Here is a 20,697-nt window from a genome sequence, read left to right as displayed (position 1 = left end):
TTAGAGTAAAAGGGCACTTAGTAGGTTACAACCGTTTTTAACACTTGAAGCAGTATATATAATCAAGAGGAGGGTTACCAGAATTAACAAGGCGTATTTTCAGGACACCTTTCAAGCAGTCAAGTGGAAGAGAGCTAGAGGTGATGAGAGTACCTTCCCAGAATCATGGTAGGAGAAGGCCTTCCCTATCTGTAAAACTGGAATAAATGAGGACAAATATCAGCTTATTCAGAAAGTACCATAAGCGTAATACAACACACTGAGGACACTGTTCATTTTAGTCCTGGGCATAAGCACCAAATATTTAGATGCCTGCAAGGAGAATGTTTTCTGCTGTCTACAGAGGAAGAAGCAGGTGGATATGAATAGTGTGAAATGCATACACTTTATGCTGCCTGTGTTTGCAGGGCTGTGATTGGAGCTCTTGGAAAAGTCAGTGCTTGTAGCTGAACAAACATTGAGTCTCTCCTTTGGGACATGCTGTTTCCTCAGACCAGTGTTTGAGTTTTGTTTAAATACCCAGGTGTTTCTAAGAAAACTGATCACATTGTTGATAGGCTACAGAGCACTTAGATTAACATAGGTCATATTTTGAGCTGGAAGAAAAACCTAGTAGACTGGCACGATTATAGAGGCTCTTAAAAAGAGCAGTCTGCTGGCCTGAAGCTAAACAAACCAAAAATGTAAATTATGTGTGGGTGAAACGGCATGCCTGGCAGAGCTGATGTGCCTGGGGTGTGTGTGCAAATAAATCACAGTAATGTCAAGGCCGTTGTTAAGGTACCTGCCTAAGCAAATGAAAAAGCATAACTAAATTCTTGGGTATTGCTCGAGTTTGAAGCTGCATCCAAATTGATCTTCCCACCACTCAGGGAAGGTGAGTCCAGACCTGCACCAGTGACTCTGCAGGGTTTGGCTTTGTGCAGCAAAGAACTTCTGCACCCAGCATGGCCCATGGGGTCTCTTGGCTCAGTCCCCTCTTTATTGGGGTTAATTGACAGCAGACTGATCACCTAAATCTTAGAGGTATTGGAGAAGATTGGATGTATGTGTATATATACACAAACACATATGTATATATATGAAAAATATATAAAAAATAAATATAGGAAAAAACTATATTCATATGTGAATGTGTGGGGAGGGGGAGAGAGAGGGAAATGACTGTCAGTATGATCAAATAGGGGAGAAAGCATGGTTTGGTATACATATCTGTTAAAAAATATGAAACTTTTTATTAAAAAAAGATTGTTGGCCGTTGATTAGTTGAAAATTAGCAAAATCAGCTTGCCATTAAGAACTTCAAAGTAGTTCTTAAAGCATTGAATTGATGGATTCAAGAAAATTTCAAGAAACCCAAATTTGAGATGTTTTTAGCTGTTGTGTTACGTTAAAAATACTTACTCAGTGCTACTTTCTCTTATTTCAGAGAATGGGTTTTATATTTTGGATACTAAATGAGTGAGATTCCCCAGAGTCTCTGGATTTGGAATCAGGTTTGTCTACCTTTTTTGGAAACAAAAAAAAAAAGCTGCTTCTCGGTATAGGTCAGAGTAGTGATTTTGGAATACTGCAAGTCTCCTGAAACACAGAGAGGAAGATTTAAGGTCTTTAATGTGGAGTTACTTCTAACTGTTGCTCAGCTGCCTCACTCTTCTTCACACAAACTAAAAATTATGTATGGATATTGATTTACTAGTTCTCATTGTGTTTCTTAATTAATTTCATTGTGTTTAAAAAAATGCAAAAGTTAAATGGGTGCTGTGTCATATGCAGAACTTCCCATATATGAATAGTTACTGAAAAATTAAGTCTTAACAATCCAAAAATGCTAAATTTATCTTGGATCTACCCAATAGATAGATAGATCTGTCTATCGCAGTGCTCCTATCTGGAACATTACCATTATAGATACTTTTTTCTTCTTTTTTTTTTTTTCAATCCCGCATCAGATGTTGACAGCATAATGTCTGTTGCTGGTTGAAGGAGAAGGTGGCATCTAGGGACATTTCTGTGCTGTGCAGTCATTCACCATGGCAGATTTTGTGTTGCTTACCACAGCGGTGAGCTGGCTGCCGGCGCGGCAGAAGGCAGGTACGGTACCCAAACTCTGCCTTGACACACTGCCAAGGCTGGGGCACTGCAGGCTCCTGCTCCCTCACGTTGATTTTATAACCTTTCTGGATAATGGTTATACACCTCCGCACTCTCAGTTAAATTACATATATTTTTAGTTATGGCATGTGGCTAATAAAACAGTGGAAGCAACTGCACGTTGCAACTGCATGAAGCTATGTATGAGTTGGCTGCTTCTGGCAGGTTTACTGGGCAGCTGTCAAGAGAAAGCAGAAGCTAATTTATTGCAGTTCCTTTCTCTTCTAAGCCCAGCTTTTGAACTTCATGGAAAAATGTGGCCGTTCTCCTTTTGTTCTTTGTCTCCTTAGAAATAATAATAAACCAAACTCCAAACTCAGTGCTTCAAGTTCAGTCTTATATTGAGGACAGAAAATTTCTCAGTATGCATCTTGTTATGGTACAAAAAAAGATCCTACTGTTTTACCTTTTATGGGCAAATTATTTTCTGAAAGGCACTGTGATAACTCAAGCCCTTCCTCTGTAGGGATATGTTCATCTGAACAGGGTTGAGTACCCTACATACAGCCAATGAAGCTTGCTGGGGCAGTGCAGGGAGTCTGTGTGACTCAGAGCACCTCCATCAGATACCAAAAAACAGATAAGGTGAACATCTTCCTGGTGTTTTCAGGTTTTCACTGCCTTTTACGGAAAGTTAGGTGTTGCCTTAATCTTTTGATTTGGAGTTGGGGGAATTTACCACCTCGTTTTCGTCAATGAACATACTGCTGCAAGGCTTTAGTTGTAAGTTCTCATAAAGCTGATTGCATCTTCCCACCTTAATGTGCAAGAAGGTCATTACCACAGCACAGTTAGCCTGATTACTGTTTATTTCCTGGTAATATTTTGATAACTGGTTGACTAGAACTGATTAAATGGTTCTTCTCTGGAGTTCAGTAGATAACTATGTATGTATGAATGCCTTTTCCAATTAGAGGAGAAACTTCAGGGTAAACGCACCGGCTTAGCAAAATGAGCACTGTAGCAGTGCTTTTTTTTCTTTTTTTTTTTTTTTTTTTTTTTTTTAAATAGCGTGAATGTGTCATCGGGCCATAGATGAATGTGTAATCTAATTGTCTTGGCAGGGAGGGGGAACCCTGGCCTATGGCACGTCTTTAACAAAAATTACTTCAGTGTTGTCACAAGTTGATTGGAAATATTTTTTCTTCACATTACTCATGGGATGTCAACAAGTATGCAAATGTGAAAATTTAACATATGTTTCCATGCTGCTTTTACACGGTTTCTCACACCAGTTTAATGAGTAAAAACTGTCTTTTAAAATGCCATTTCAAACCCAAGTCCTTTGCTGTAGAAGGCCATCTCACTGTTAGTTTCTTAGTCTTCTGCTCAGGTGTTAAATAGTTTATTCAATTCATTTGTTTATTTTACAAACTTGGACTGTAGCCATTTTTGTCTTACTCTGGCTTTATGCTGTAGTTAAAGTTTGTATATCCAATAATCCCCCTTGTTACACAGTGTTGCATCTTTTTTGGGTTTCTTTCGTGTCTTACCTCAGAGCATCAAGTTTCCATTGATCTTTTTGCTGCAGCTAACGCAGTAAAACATTAGTATCTTTCTTTTGATCTCGGTGGTAAATGCATTTATTTCTGAATGAAGCTGTAACGTTGTTAACTTCTGTAAAGACTTCCTGACAGCATAATAACTAGGGATGGACCAGCAATTTAGATCTAATAAGACCCAATCGAGTTACTTTGTGTTGTGCCTTCTGTCTCACATCTGTTTGTGAAAGGTGGTCCTGGCTTTCCTGTCACGGGAGCCAGGCAGTCCCCTCGCCAGAGTGGTCCAGCTCTTATTTTAACCACAGGTGGATCAGCTTGGAAGCTTAAAACCTGGAATACTAATTCTTTTCCTGAAATGCAGCATGTTTACCCCTCTACACTTGAATAAGCACAGTTGTTTCACCATTTCATTCCACTGGTGGTGTGTTTAGACCAAGATGTAATAATGCAGGTCAAAGAGTTGGAGATGTTACGGTTTTAGTTATGCTTAATTAGCACATTCCTTGTGTTTACATTAATGTTTTAGGGTTATCTTTTTGTAGTGTTGAAGTATCTTGGGGTTTTTGGCCCGGGAAGGGTGGGAGCAGGGTAGTGATGCTGACTCGTGCTGGAGCAGAGCTGCACGTGTGGTGTTTTGTAGGTGGATTCCAGGAGTCCCGAGATAAGACTCACAAATCTTCCTCGATATTATAAAGCATTGTGCTGTCAATTTGGGTATCATGGTGCAGTATTTGGTAAAGCTTTTAACAGATGGCAGACTTATGAAGGTGGTGTGCCTGAATAAACTCCTGGGTTTGTGCTGTTTTGCTTTCCTTTGCGGGGTAGAAAGGATACGATCATGCAAATCCTTTTATCTGGAGTGCAGGCTTCATGTTTTGATAAGAACAAAAAAGGGAATCTTGGAAGACAAACAAGATGCTTTAGAGCATTACTGGGTATTCAAGTCATCTCAGCCACTGTAGAAAGTGCTTCCTGCCTGTTGTCTTTCTTACCTCTTAGATTTTGTCTACAGCCACGTATTGCTTAAAAATTGAATGGTTGTTGAACTGGGAAGAATTAAGTTAAGAAGATGTGGCGACTTTTTTTTTTTTTTTTGACAGATGCAGTCGTGCTTTTAGTATGAGAAGGCTGAGAGTACATGATCCTTTCTCTCTCCACAGTACTTAGAGGTGTATCCCTCTGTCCTCTCTGAGCTGCTCCACAGCTGACCGCTGGATCGTAGTGTGCTCCATTAGAAGAACCAAGTGCTTTCTGCTGAGCACACTAAGCTCTGCATTTGTTGATACGGGCACAATACTGTTTTGTAAAACACTGGAATTAAAAAGCAAATGAACCATCTCAAGGTTCAAACTAAAACCAGTCACATACTTGAATATAAAGGTGTTTTTTGTATTTTTTCAAATTTGAAGAAAACAGTACATTTTTCCTTTTGAAATTGGAGAGAGGGTGAAGTAATGTGTGTATTGCAGATACAAAATCTAAACAACTAATGAAAACAATTTTTATGGAATACCTCTCCTAGGTTTTAAAATTTGACACTTAATGGGTTACTGCAATAATTACTACTCTGTCAGTGCCATGATGACAGTTATCTCATGTAATGCTGCTTAACATTTTGAACAGTAACAGGAAAATAGATATTCTCTGCCTCTCTATTTTGTTTAGTTGAAATACATATTTTTGAATATGAATACCAGAATGTTTCATGTAAGAATAGCGTTGTATCATGAAGTGCATGCAAATATGTTTTACTTCTTAAAAACAGTTCAGCTAGCAAATTTAAAAGACATGCAGCCTGACTTTATTTTCTTGGACTGAAATGTTTTATAGAGAATTTCCAAGTATTATTATTATTAAATCATTCTTTTTAAGCGAGATTTCATTTTGAAAGACTCGAAACGAGAGGCATGAGCCTCTCAGGAGAGTCAGCTGAGGAATAGAGAGTTTTCAAATTCAGATCTAGCCTGCATAATAACCTGTATTACTTGGTGGTTGTTACAGCTCCCCTGTTCTTGGGTTCTGAGCAGGGCTTCCCAGCCCTGGGCAGTGCATAGTCATGCAGGGAATGAGTCCTCTTTCTGCAGCGAGATCCTTACTCTGGCTCTTTGGAATTAGTTGGAGATGTGCCTGGGTGCTGAAGATCACTTTTTGGGAAGCCCCCTTCGGGGGCAGGGGGGTTGTTTGTAGCTCTGCTGTCATTGGAGCTCCTAGATGCACACATCTGAATGAATCTGAAACTCTGTTTGCACTTCGCTTGAGAGATGTGGTTGTCCTGCATGTCTGTGGGTGGATGCTGGGATTACTCTTCCTGATTACTTTTCTCAAAGTTTGCCCATTCTGTGAATAAATACAGGCTATTGTTCAAGTGTGCTAACAGCTTGACACATTACACATATTTAAAAAAAAAAAAATTATCTGGAAAAATAATCCCTGTTGCTGTATGTATATATTATATTTACAATAAGTACGGTATAGAGTGGGCAAATACAGACCAGCAGTAGGTCAGTTGGTTGCTCACTGGGCACTTGTCCAAATATCATTAAAAATGTTGACATTAAGTAATTTGAGGGCTTAATAATATTTAATTAACTACTATTTAAACACCTCTGCTTAGATTGACCTACATGTCTAGTTTAAAAGTTCTGGTATAGATAACAGAATTTATATGTTCAGTGTATAGTGGCTTATTAAAGGTGACAAAATGCACCTCAAACTTCTGATAATCCTTTGTTTCTAAAGAAGAGGAACAAACAAATGCACAATGCTAAATATTGTCCTTTTTGTTTATTTTTCAGATTAGCACTGTACGTATATGAATATCTGCTCCATGTAGGAGCACAGAAATCAGCCCAGACGTTTTTGTCAGAGGTATGTTTCCCCATCCTTTTTTTTGTCTTACACAGCTTGTAAATATATACATTGGTCTAGAACAAACAGCAGTGACAACCTTGAATTTCTGTTTACATTGATCAGCATGAATTTCTGATTCTGCAGAGGCCAGTTTGGCATGTCATTTAACGTGCCTTTGCATAAGTATTTTTGCTGTGATTTATTGTCCCCATTCTTTGATTTGCTACTACACTGGGGAAAGATTCATCTATTTTCTGTAATAAATGTGCATGTTAGAGAATGCATTAATGGTACTCTTTTTTGACAACTTTCTAATTTATATTTGGTATCTCCAATTGTGAATTGTGATGTAACCCTCCAAAATACACAGTAATCATGTATTTTACATCTTAATGTCACATGCTTGCAATTCTCATTCTCTTAAGGACTGCTGATTTCTCTGTATTCTTACCATGCTTCTAACCACTTCACTTCTTTTCATCTGGCAAATTAATTATGACTACAAGCATTTAGGTCCTGTTTCTTAAACAGTTCAACTGCTAATGGAATTTTTACTTTCACACAATAGTTACTGTTTTTCATAGTCTTTCAAAGACTTTGTATACATCTTTTGAAGGTTGAAATAAATTATGTTTCCTTGGCATTTTACGTTTACACTGGGATACAAAAATACCTGTGTGCCAACATACTGAATTTTTTTTGATTTATTATTGGTTTTAATCTCTCTTTGATGAGAACATTTAAGATAATATTAGTTGAATAGCGAGCAGAAGAGAGGAAAAAATAGGGAAGATGATGTACTAAGAAAACTTGCTGCTTTAACTAATACTCTTCTAAAAGCTAATAAAGTTACGGTACTGATAATGGCATTTTGGAGGTGGGAGAGGAGAGGGTGAGAACCCAGAGTGGGTTTTGTGGTGTTTGTAGAAAATTCATGTAGCAGAGATGAGAAAAAGGGGTAGAGTTGCGGCAGCATCAGTTTATAGTAAGGTATGTTTTTGACAATTGCTTTTTCTCTTTGGTAAAGCAATGAAAAAATAAGCAAGAAAATAATGGAGAGTGTCATCTGGGCTTTCCTGAAAAAGCTGTCATTTGTAAATAATACACTGTGGAAGATTCATTTTGCTCATTTTGGTTTTATGATATATTTGCAAAATGAGCAGTTGGCAGGAGTGTAACTGGTGTGACATTTGGATTTCTAGAAAACATGCAATACACTATCCTGAAACGTTTAAAACTAATTCAATCTTGGGTTATAGAGGAAACTCTCAGGTCTGAACAACTGTAATATGAGAATATGTATCAAGTCTTTCAAATTAAGACTGATACTAGCCAAAAGATGGTAAACACAGGGAAGGGATAAGTAATGTATAGAGTTGCTGTCTGTAAGATTTCACACAAAGCTGTTTATTTACCTCATTCATTAGCAGTCCAAAAGGCTGAATACTATGCTGACAGTACTTGTGAGTGGTTGTATGTTGGAACTAGAGGCAGTTACCACTGATACGGAGAAACATGGGAAAAATCATGTTTGGGTGGACAGGTTCAGATTGAGAAAAATGTACACCAATAAGCCTTGGAGAAAATTAAATAAAGCGAGTAGTAGACAGGTCTTAACATTGTAGTGCCCATTCAGTCCTGGGCTGTAACCCACAAACAGCTCAACCCCAACTCCGTACCCCGTGTGAGTCAGCTGGTTTTGTTAGAGAGTGAGTATTGGTGTATGGGATCAAAACAAGACAACATCAGTTGAGAGAAGTGCAAAAAAACCCCACAAAAGTCTTCTAGTGAATTTATGATGTAATGAAAGTTACAATTTTAGCCTTTTCTGGCTCATGGCTGTTGAGAAGCAGCTGTCCTGTTGCAGTGAGCTTGTTGTGAGAGTACTTCAGGTGTAGGAGACACCTGGTAGCACTGGTTTGGTTCCTCCTTAAAGAGCAGGGCTGTTAGGGCTCAGTGCCCCTCTCTGCCGTGGCAGTCTGCATCTGTCAGAATAGTTTGGGTAGATTTTGTTAACAAGAAAAGATAGTCCAGAGTACCTCTAAAATTGAACATTGGGGTGTAAGAGGTAAGCATGCATGGTCATGGTCTAAGTGGTTGGTGCTATCTATATATGTATAAATGACAAAAATTAAGAGCTCTTCCTTAAAGGTCTGCCAGGGAATGTGACTAAAAATAATGGAACAAAAGTAGGAAAAGGGAAATTTAAGTTGGCTATCAAGGAATCCACTCTGCTACTAGATAACTTAGGGATGGTTGTCCTAAGCATTTCTGTATTTTTGTAATGCTTTGTGTCTACTGTAAATTTCCTCTGCTGATCTTTCAGATAGGTGAACTGCAGTACAGCCTTCAAAGCATTGTTGCCTTCATCTCTGAAACATAGGACCTCAAGCTCATCTAGCATTTTCCTGCATCTCTTGACAGCAAAGACCTCTTCAGTTTGTTGGCTATCAAGTCTTGTGTCTTGATCTGCAAATTTACTTCCTTTCAGGAGACATGGCATGAAGTACTGGGTTTACGTAACTCAACAGCTGTTTCATCATAAAATTGGCAAAATGGCTAGGGGCTATGTATTTTATGAATTATATATAATAATATTATATATAATATAATTATAAAAATAGACATATTTTTCACTTTTATTACTCTTTTTATCTGCCAGCACTTAGGCAGGAGCTTTTTAAAAGATGCTTTTTATATATTAACTAGTGTTACACGGTGTTGGTGGGGTTAAGCACCATGCTGTTGGTTCATTCTGCCCACTTTACAAGCAGCATCAAGGGTACCTTCTAAAATAATTTCTAAATAGCAAAATTGTTTTTTAATAGTTGTATTCAAAAAACATATAAAAATCATGCTAGTTTACTTCATATGAGTGCAAAGAACTGTTTTAGGTGTATGAACTACATATTCTTCTCCTGCAAGCTATTGACAGAACTTGTATGCATTTAATTTCTTAAGAATTTGATGTTGGAGTTGAGAATCTAAGTTTTCGTCTTGTGGAAAGTGCTAGTTTTACCTGTGCTTCTTGCATTAAGGACACTCAAGCTACCTTTTTTAGTAAGCTTTTATGTAGCTATATACATACCTTTAAATACCTTTCATATTGAGGCTGTTGAAGCATTTCATTAAAATAATCCACTTTTTGTCTCTAGAGCAGAATATGGTTTTGTGTTTGATCAATTTTTTTTTTAACAAAATTGGACAGGAAATGCTGCTATGTGTAGTTGTAACTGGAGGAATTTGGAGTGCATGCAATGCCCTAGTTTCACCCAGTTTTTAACACGAGACGTTCTTTATATGGTGGTGTGTGGATTTCTGCAGGACCTCCAGTTGTTTGCAACAGAGCTCCTTCAGCAGTTACACAAGCTTTATGGTAGTCCAAACTATTTAATTTTGTAGTTAAGAATAAACTAGTAACTATGGCATTTATAAAATGGTTGCGCGATCATGGTTAAGATGCAACATCTCTGAAGTATTGCAGAGATACAGGAAAAAAGTCACTGTGTGTGATCTAATGGGTTTGCTGATCAACAAGAAAAGTGTGAAGGCAAGAGTAAGAGTTATTAAGCTGCATTTTCTTTGAAAACAGTGTTAAACAAATAATGCATCCTAGGTGGGAGAGAAGTCATAGTCGGTATACCTCTGTTCAGGAGAGGTTGCCAGTGCAGAGAAAAAAAGCTAAACTCTCTTTCCATTTGCACTGAGTGGTGGGAAACAGGGTTATAACTCTGGTGCTGCCTGTATTTGCCACATTTACCTCTAGCAGCAAAGCACTCCTTGAGGATTATAAAACACTGGCTTGCTTTGGCTGCGGAGGGAAGACTGCCACCTGCTGAATCAGTAACATTAATTCTGTGTCTTCTGTGTCTTCCTTAGGGCAAATTGGAAAATCTTTTAGAGCATTTTAAGGGTACTTTTTAACAGTTGTTTTTGGGGAGGCATTCAGTTTTGACCTTAAAATAATGCAAGTCTCAGTTGTGAGGTGATACGAAATATGTCATTAATAAAATTGTATTCAAAATCTAAAAATAATATTCTAAAATATGCTTTCCTAGAACAAGAAAAGCTTATTTTAAGTATCAGCTATATTAAGTGTAATAAAGTAAGTGATATGGCCATACAGATTGGTGATGATAAAGTCTTTCATAACTACAGAATCTTTTCTGCTTTTTCTTCTTGCTATCTGCATGAATTACGTAATGCTTTTTGGTCACAATGATCACAAAAATGTACACCTCATTTTTTCTTGTTTTGTTTTAGATAAGATGGGAAAAAAACATCACACTGGGGGAGCCCCCAGGATTCTTGCATTCCTGGTGGTGGTAAGTATCAATTTTCTTTTCCTCTGACTTCTGGAATATGTTGATTGCTAGTTCCAGGCAAGAAATTCAGGTGAACATTGTAAAAAGAATGTGAAGGTGAGGATCAAGAACCATTTTCTTGTTAAGAAACCAAAGAATAGAAAATTAGATGTAGAAAAAGATGTAGATATTAGATACAGGAAAAGAAAGATTGCATAGTGCATTAATAAGAAAGCATCTTTGAAAGAAGACGCCCTGCATTTCTTTCTTCACCACCTTCCAGTAAATTGTGCATTTAACAGATTGTTCTACATATACTACATAGCTACATTTGAAAGAAATAGTATATGCAGAGACTGCATATAGATGTGAGCTTCATCAGTGTTCAGTCCACATTCTAGTCACGGGAAGAGCATATGAAAGTAATTAGCTGAACTCAAGCTACCAGCCTTTTTTGTTGAAGCAGTGTGCATTAGCATGGGCCTGGTGCTGCAGTGTCTGCGTTTGCGCAGTTCCTCTCAGCTCATAATACGGACAGAGATGGGGTTGACTTGTAATTTTTTATGCACGCTGCTGTTTGCTTATATATACTGGTGTGCAGAGACACGTGTGTGTGTGTGTAGAATTCTCAAGGAGGAAAGAGTGCTCACAGTCACTGCTATTTAGCCATGCTGCTTATTAGTTGTCACATGCTATTTATTAGCTGTCACATGATTTGAATGTATCCAATATGCTTGTGTTTGAAAGAATACAAAATACAGAGAGTACGTCCAACTGTCAGGAGTAAAAGAATTTACAAGTTTTAAAGTGGCCCCATTCAAACCTGACTGATGTGTACAGCTGCATGGAAGGTGGTGTATTCTTCATTGACTTTCCTTTCATCGCTTTTAGCTATGTGATGGAAACCTGGCAAGGAGAACATGTTCCTTATGAGATGTCTGTGTTATCCTTAATTTTGATCGTCTGCAGCAGAGAGCTCAAATTTTCCACAGTTCTTTATTACGGTGCTGGACTAAGTTACAGAGCATTAAGTCTAAAACAATAAAGAAACACTATGAAACTTTTAACAAATTTTATTCTTTTAATTGTTCTAGAATACGCATAATTTCATTCCAGAAACTTTGTCTAAGAACTGATTTGTGCATAACTCTATGTAAGTAGGTTGGGGAGGAAGACTGATGGGAGTACCATAATTTCCTCTCACTCTTTATAACCCAAGAACATACTCATCTATTTCCTACTCTTGTCCGTACACCTGTTTCTCTGGCAACTTTTGTTTGAAGCACAGTACTGGACGTTGGAAGAACTCCCAGTTTTCTCTCCAGTTTCTTTCCTTTTTATGTTATTACAAATCTGTCCCTTCCCATGCTTCAAGGAAGTTAATTGCAGCAGTTGCCAGAGGGATGAGGTTAAATGCAGAGCTTCCGTAATATACTTTATACCCTTAAATCTTGTATATTAGGCTAGCTTCTTGGTCTATACTGTTGTTGTATTAAAGGAATACAGCACTGCTTTCCTTGGAGAATAGGGTAGCAGAACTGGACTCTTCATAGATGTTTTACAAAGCTAAATTCTTTCATAGAAGCAAGTGTTTTCATCCCTTGGCAAGGGAGTGATATGTCTGTTTCTGTGTATGAACATGCTTGTGTGGTGTGTGTACATCATAAAATCTACACGAGTATTACAGTGATTTTCTTACCATCTCTGTAACTTCTTGACTTGCAGCGTGTTTTGGGATCTCTACTGTGCAGCTCCAGAAAGACGAGAAACATGTGAACATTCAAGTGAAGCGAAAGCCTTTCATGACTACGTAAGTTTTGTGTGTCTTTACCACGCTTTCATTAATTGTATGTATAAATGTGATAGATAAGTATTTCTACACTGCAGTGGCTCAAAAATGCAGGTGTCCAACATACATAACTCTCAGTCTTCTGGGGATGCCTTATAACTAGGATTTCCTAATTCTCTGATTATGGAAAACTCCTGGACATACATCAAAGTGCCATCCCATGTGTTAATGCAGAATGAAGAAGGTCCTTCTGTCCCCCCTGGCATGGACACATCAGGCTGGTCACAAAGGTGCAGGACAAAGGGAAGCACAGATATGTCCTGTCCAAGTATCCATACTCTGCCAGTGCTAAAGCCTGTTCAGTTGATGGAATTGACCACCAGGCTTCTGTCAGGACCATACTGACTTACAGTGTGGTGGTTCATTCTTCAGGGGGATTTGTATCCTGAAGTAGGTATTTTTCATCAGCATGATAAGCAGTTAAGCATCACAGAACAAGTTAAATGCACAATTATTTGGTCCAAGAGAATCAGAGGAATAAAGGGCAAAAGTATTACACGAATTTTGGTGCCTTTGAGACTTAATTCAAAACACAGCAGGGAGTCTGATGGTGTTTTCCCTGGAATAATAATAATAATAATAATGATAATACATATTCTAGAAATCAAGTTCCAAAACATGGCAACAGTTTCATTCCATTTTCTTCATTCTCATTATGTAAATGGAGCTCTCCAGAATTTGAGCTCCTCCTACTATGTCGGCTCCTCTCCATCCGGTGTTTTCATTATTACTGATCAAATCCTTAGGAGGTTGACCACTAAGCATTTTTTGTTCCTTTGGGCCATTGATATAGTCTAAAGAGGAATATAACTCTCTCACAGTACAACTCTGAAACCTCTTTCCATGAGTGTTTTCCAGGTCTGTCTTAGAAATACTGACTAGAAAAATATTTCTTCAGATAAAATTAAAATTAGACTGCCATAGTCAATGTCTTACAAACACAAATTTGAAAAACGTAAAGGAATCTGCTAAGTGACCATTTTCAATAATTTGGTAATGGCCTGGCGTCCTACAGTATGTGAGCCAACAGTGATCTTGCCTTATTTGTAGTTAACAATGGCTTAGGTTGTAAATGCATCATCAACACAGAATTGTTCAGCCCATTTTAATTACAGACCAATGCCACTTTAATATCCTCTTCTTGGTGGTTGGATTATGAGACTCACTGGTAACAGAGCTTGCACAATTTTGCATAATCATGTCCAGGCTACATCGAACAGTAGTCATAATTAATGAAAAAAAAAAAAAAGTGTCAGAGAGGGGAGCAAAGTTGTAAGGAAGTTTTCCACCGGCAGAGATGTTAAGGTAAACCAACTTGGTAAAGCATATTCCTCAAATAAAAATGAAGTAACTCTTGCAAAATGCAATTGCTGCAATCTTTTTTAGCTGTTCTGTTTTAAATATACAATTGTTGGAAAAATACAATATTTTGATGTTGTTTTGAATCCTTGTTATTAGAGCAAGGTTTAATTCCCCACTGAAGGAGAAGTAATTTTACGGGAATGCTTCATGACTGCAGCGAATGACATTAGTGAATTACATTTGTGGAGATCAGCATCCACAGTATGACAGTTGACTTCAGTGGGGGACATAGCGCTCTCAAAATACAATGTGTATAAGAAAAGCCAAAAATCTGAAACCTGTAAATGTTTTTCTGAAATAATTTTGAAAGGAAATGATCAGTGAGATGAAATTTTCAATGAAAAAGTACTCGGAAATCCAAAAAGGAGTGGAATCCACAATTCTTCCAAGTCATGAGAGTTTCACTGGTCAGTAAATTCACTCTTGAATCTAAATTTTGAGGTGTACTAAGAATTTGAGTAGGTGAATCAAAATAATGTAAAATTAAAAAATATTGTCTTAGAATTACCCTGTTAGTGTTTCTAACTTCTACAGGTCTTAGAATATTACATGGCCTTACTGCTCAGTTCTGTCTGTGTTGGGGCTTGTATTGTCATAATTCAAAAAACCCTGAGAAAATAGAATAATAGAATGGTTTGAGTTGGAAGGGACCTTAAAGATTTTCTGGTTCCAATCCCCTCCCATAGGCAGAGACACCTCCCACTAGACCAGGTTGCTCAAAGCCTCATACAGCCTGACCCTTCCAGGGATGAGACGTCCATAACTTCTCTGTGCAACCAGTGCCAGTGTCTCACCACCCTCACAGTAAAGAATTTCTTCCCAATATGTAATCTAAATCCCCCCTCTTTCAGTTTAAAGCCATTACCTCTCATCCTATCACTATACTCTTTAAGTGCTGGAAGGGCACTGTAAGGTCTCCCTGGAGCCTTCTCTTCTCCAGGCAGAACAACCCAAACTCTCTCAGCCTGTCCTCACAGCAGAGGACCTCCAGCCCTCACAGCATCTCTGTGGCCTTCTCTGGACCTGCTCCAACAGGTCCTTCTTATGCTGGGGCCCCTAAAGCTGGACACAGTATTCCAGGTGGGGTCTCACCAGAGCACAGTAGAGAACTCAAATGAGTTCTGTGTGTGATAGAATTTTGTGATTATCTGAATGTTTTAAGTTACTGTTAAGTTAATATTTTAAGTTAAAATAGTGTTTGATAAAGGAAAAATAAAATTATGGTATGCACGGTATCAATCTATGTTAAGACAGGATTAATGCTTATTTTAGAAATAAATTGGTCTATTTTAGAAATTAATTCACCAGGTGTTTCTAAAACCCATTCTCTTCTAATCTTTTAGGTGACAGGAAAAAGCTAGCATCTGCATTATTTTTGCCATAGTTGAGATAAACTTGTCTAATATCTAGCAAGACTCATGGTGTTCCTTTGCATCATGTGCTTTTTGCTTAGTAAGACAGTCTGCATCGTAAGTGCATACTTCTGAAATCTTACATGTATTTAATATTTCATGAGTGTATTGTATACTCATATTAAAGAACATGACAAATCGTTGTAAAATACAGCCAAGCATATTTCACAACAGAGGAAGATGAACACTTATTAAGTGGAATCCTGACCCATGTAGTGTTTTGCCGTTGACTCCAGAGGGGTCAAAATTCCATTGTCAGTGAAGACCATCAGAGAACCAGTCACTGGATTCCGTCTTCTCCATCAGGCTGAGGGGTCTGGTAAATCAAAACCCTGCTGTTAAATTGCAGGTCAAGTAATAGCTGTACTGTCATATCTGGAAACCATAATTGTCAAGTATAAGAAGCAAAGAACGCTTGTTTATTAATTCATACTAGCAATTCAGAATGTTTTATTAGGTATGTGTTCTATGTGACCTAAGAAAAATCATTCTTGCAGAAGCTGTGAGTGATCTGGTTACACCGTACATGTCATGTTTAACACTAACTAGGCTGAACTAGCTGAACCAATATCTTGTCTGTCTTTGCTTTTGTAAAGAGAGAAAGGTTTAAGGATGTTTGATGGAGGGGGAAAGCACTTGCAGATGATTTAATGATTTGTGAAATATTGCTGCCTTAGTCAGCATAGTTGCAAGTCAGTCTGCAACACACACGGGTTGAGTCATCAAATGAATAGATATAGAAAGATTTGGGTTTTTTAAGAGTACTTGAAGTTTTAATGTATCTTAACTGCAGTTGCAAAAATAATGCCATTTGATTTCCTCCCCCCTTCTTCTCACACAATGCTTTCTTGAGAGATGAGGTTTATTTCATTATTTACTTTGCCATAAGATTTCATCATGTTCTTTGTGTGCTGTTTAAAACAATGAAATATCTGCAGCTGGATGGACTTTGTGCACCTGCAGTATATGTGGCTGAGAATACTAGCCTGAGCCTCTTCAACTGTCTATAGTGCTGTCCCAATAAAGAGCGCACATGGAGTTTCCTCTTATATGAACTCTGCCTAATTAGGCAAACTGACTCTTAACCTGTGTGTGGGTATCAGTCTGTGCCACTGAATCTGTTCTTGACTGTGTAAAGCAGCAGTAAAACCAAATTCTTTTGGTTTTGGTAACTGTTATTTAAATTTCTGATACATACCTGTGTACCGGTGTCTTTATATAGTAGCATCCCCATTCTGCAGAGAAAGTGTTTGGAAGTACTATTTCATTGTGTTGGGATTGTACTAATACAACTTCTGATTTTTATCGAGCTAGAGAGGGGAGAAGAATCTTTCATGTCTGACAGCAGGAACATGAAGTGACTCTCAAGGTGGAGGCTATGACTGCTTGCAGTACTAACAATGCTCATCTTACTAAAAATACAATAAATAGAAAAGCAAAGGCCTATTCTAGCTTTAAAAAGAGGATTTTCTATGCTCATCCTGAGGTTAAGTATTTGCAGCTCCTCCATATTATATAAAAGGGATTCTATTTTGATTCTATTTTAATTTTCTATTGAGATTTGCAATTGGAAATGTTTTCTTCTGAGTGAACAAGGTTCTGAACTCATTACGTACATTTATATAATATATTGTAGGCTTGAAAAGACAGAAGCATGTCATGAAAGTGCATGTATTGAATCAGGAAGATAAGTTCTGGCCTTGAAGTTTTAACATAAATAATTTAGAATTAGAAATTGTTTATATTTCAGGTAACTCAGGAAATAAAATTCATGCTCACTCACCTAGCCTATTAGTATTGCAGGCGTTTCGGTAGGGGCAGGTCTTTGAGGAAAAGCCCCCATATTTCTTTTCTAGGTACTTTTCCTGGAGGAAAACTTTTCTGTGCTTTGAAGTCTTGAGAAAAATCATTTACATGGATGATCTGAGACAAAATTTAGTCTTTATTGTAGAATGGGTTTTTCTTTCTTCACAGTGTCCTAAGGAGACCTTTTCATCCATCTCTCTAGTTAGGATCTCGCTTCTCTGGGTTTGAACTGAGATCTTCCGTTGAGAGAAGCAGGTTTCAACATGCATCTTGTTCCTGCCTTCTTTCCAAGCTGAAAACCTACCTGGTCAAAAGGGGAAATAAAATATAAATCTTGTGATTCCTTGGAGGTGAATGGATTTTTAGCAGCACCCTTACCCGTGGATTTCTGACTGCCACAAGTGGCCATTCTTCTCTTCCTCAGGCCTGGCCATTCATTCACATCTCTGGATGCTGGGTTTGGAGGGGTGGTACCTGAAAAGTCCTTTCTTGTACAATAGTTTCTGTGCATAAATTAAGATCTTTCTACGGTCCAGAAGTTCCTGTGCCTTTCTCACCCTCCTTACAGTGGAAGTTCTTCCATGTCGTGTTGGTGCAAAGAGGGATCTATTAATTCTCACAAGCAGCTGTAGTAAAATCTTGATTATTTTCCAGGTAAGATTTTATTAGTGTCTTCTCGAGAGCTCTTTGAAAGATCACTTTTAGTATGACTAAGAGTCTCTTGTTTGTTTTTATGGCTCCCAAAAGAATGCCAGGTAATTTACAGGGTAAGAAAAAGGACACATTCATTGCCCCAGAGACTGCACCGTCTTATAAGCTGGTATCACATTTCCACCCGACTTGTTAGCACGTTTTAATAGTGAGCTGTGTGACAGGGAGGTTAGCTTTACATGAAGGTTGTACGGTATATTGAAGACTATGCTATAATCAGGTCTGTCCAAATTATTTTTTTTAAAGGTCATGGTGATATAAATCAAATTTTTATAGAAGTTATTGTACATAGTGTTTGGACATTTGAGATGGCTGATCAATCTCTTTGTGAGTCTCTCATAACAAGAAGTTGGGTTTCTGCATTTTTTGCTGTATTTTATGCGAAAAAACGATTACCACTATTTTCTTTGGACCCTTCAGCAGAACTAAGGCACTTGCCTGCTCTAAGTGCCCCAGTACTTAGGAGTACTAGGAATTTGAGGACTTAAGAACATTTTTACATCTTTTTTTGGACTGAAGTTTATCATGAAAGCCTGTGAGAAGATGGTCTCTGAAGGCATCATTAAATGTTTGTGACCATAAATCTCAAGCCATATGTTCCTGTAGCACAGTGAAACTGAATTCTGCAACAAGGCCTGTTTTCCTTAAGTTTCATCAAACTACCTTTTTTTACTTCTAAAACCCACACAGAACTGTCTTTTAGGTGCAGGTTTTTGTTGATTTAAACACCTGGAAGCTTACTCTATTTCAGGATAATTTTTGAAAATGTATTTTCTTTTTGTATTCCCTGGGTGGTTTGAGTTCATACTTAATAGCAGTCACGGTCTTTTCCAGGCAGTCTATCACAGGATCTCCCTCACTGTCTTTTGTGTATCAGGGTTGGAAGAACTTGTTTTGGCCCTTGATTTTCTTGCCTTCCCTAGCTCTTGCTACTGTGATTGTTTGCAGGCAGCGTAGGTAGGGCAACTTGTGCTTCTAGGTCCTCCCAGGTTTCTTGCCAAAAATTGTATTCTGGTTCTGGTTTCCAGCTGTTTGTTTCTGTGGAGAATGCACGTTAACTCCTTCTTCTTAAAGGAAAAATCAAAACAAGATTTCTGCATCATTCCCAAGTGTGCAAGAGCAAGAGATGACAAGTACTGAGGAAGGAGAGAGCAGGAATCGGAGATAATCTACAAAATGCTGAATTCAGTGTCACTCATGGGATGAATGCCAAATTGTATTGCCTCAGGATCGTGAAATGCAGGGGTCCATGAATGGGATCAACAAATTTCAGATCTCTGAGCAATTGTAGTCCTCCTGCATACTCGGGAGAACTTCTCTCCGTTGCTTTCTTCTCTGTTTTTGAGGTTCTCCATGGTCACATGGGCTGTTGATAAAAGCAGAGGTTTCCAGGCACAATTCTGTGGGTGGACATGCTTTCCTTTGACTGAGGAGTACGTGTGATACCCTGCATAGCTTGTGCTTGGCCTGCTTTGCTCAGTAATGATCAAGGACTATTGCACCAAAAGCAATGCTTCTGGTCTGAGTTGCCTATTAATTCCTTACATGAGTTCTGCAAACTTGTGGAGGGTCATTTACATGTTTGCTGGTCATCACTGTATCTGTAATTTCACCTTCAGAGTATGTTCTTCAGACATGTGATTCTTCCTACTATGGAGGTAACGACCTGTATTCACCTGGAGAACAGGTTATTTCTTAAAACTAGAAAAATCTTATTTTAAGTGGCCATAGCATTCTTTTCATAAGTAATATAGAAATGAAGATCATCTCCTTCATATAGTCATTGTAAAAACAATATCCGTTACTTTTTGTGTAAATAGCGTTAATTTTTAAGTATGAATGAAATGCCTTTCTTTCCTGCTCTTCATTCCACAGAAATCGTGTATCGCTTTCCGCTGTTCAGGTATATGTGTAGTAAAATGTATTCTTTTATATGAAAGCTAGAAGGAGTCTAAGGAAGTCTGGCATTTGCTTTGAAATTCCATATCTGAACACATCAAGTAAATCTATGGTTAAAGATCGCACTGGTCTATTAGAAAAATAAAATGAACAATTAATAAATTGTATTTCATGCAGAATACTCCGTCTCTGTTAATGTCTCACAAGGTGGTAAGTCCTTGCTTTCTCATATGTGCAACCAAAAAGCTGTAAACTGAAAAATGTGATAAATGTTTAGAATTCTTACCTTCCTTCAGTTGTTGGTTGCGTAGGATCTCCAAATACTAGGTTGCGGATTCACCTAGTATCAAATGAGGTGAATGTCTTCCTGGGAGGACAGCACTTACTGGAAGGTTTGGAGAGGACAGTGTGGTTCACAATCTGAGAGTTTTGTACAATGGTCCTGGCAGAATTGTACGCAGGCAAGCTCAGCTTCTTCAGTCTCTTCAGCTCCTTAATTTTATTGCTTAGTAGATGTTCCCTAATGCAGTTGTGTGGAAAGGATTAATTAAAAGCACGCTCCAGCCCCCAGTCAAAGCAGGCATCGCTTTCTGTAAAACTGCATTGACTTGTGTCAGGATTTGGTCCACTTATTTATAGGTGTATCTCAAAATGTTGCACTATTATCTACAAGACTATGAAACTGTTTTGTTTCCTCAGTTGTTTTTCACTGTTGAGAAATTGGTACATTCATTGGATTGTAGAGACCCCTTTTGCAGGAAAATACGGGTTTATTTTCTTTTTATTTCCTGTTAAGAAAACCCTGAAGAGAATTCTAATTCATGTCCATGAAGTAGGAAGACATGCTT

The 20,697-nt window shown here is 38.0% G+C and overlaps 1 protein-coding gene across 1 annotated transcript in view; it reads left to right on the top strand.

Moving 5' to 3' along the window:
• Positions 1-2,033: 2,033 nt before the first annotated feature.
• The window catches only part of SSBP2 (single-stranded DNA binding protein 2), a 156,232-nt gene continuing 137,568 nt past the window's right edge, over positions 2,034-20,697 (top strand). The window contains exons 1-5 of the mRNA XM_014960492.1: positions 2,034-2,094; positions 2,445-2,533; positions 6,396-6,524; positions 10,770-10,831; positions 12,536-12,620. Of these exons, the coding sequence (XP_014815978.1) occupies positions 2,034-2,094; positions 2,445-2,533; positions 6,396-6,524; positions 10,770-10,831; positions 12,536-12,620 (426 nt within the window). The remainder of the gene's footprint in view (positions 2,095-2,444; positions 2,534-6,395; positions 6,525-10,769; positions 10,832-12,535; positions 12,621-20,697) is intronic.

Source organism: Calidris pugnax, unplaced genomic scaffold, assembly GCF_001431845.1.
Source record: "Calidris pugnax isolate Ruff unplaced genomic scaffold, ASM143184v1 scaffold326, whole genome shotgun sequence".
Taxonomy (NCBI): domain Eukaryota; kingdom Metazoa; phylum Chordata; class Aves; order Charadriiformes; family Scolopacidae; genus Calidris; species Calidris pugnax.
Note: the sequence above shows the minus strand (reverse complement) of the source record. Positions and strands in the feature narration are given on the sequence as shown.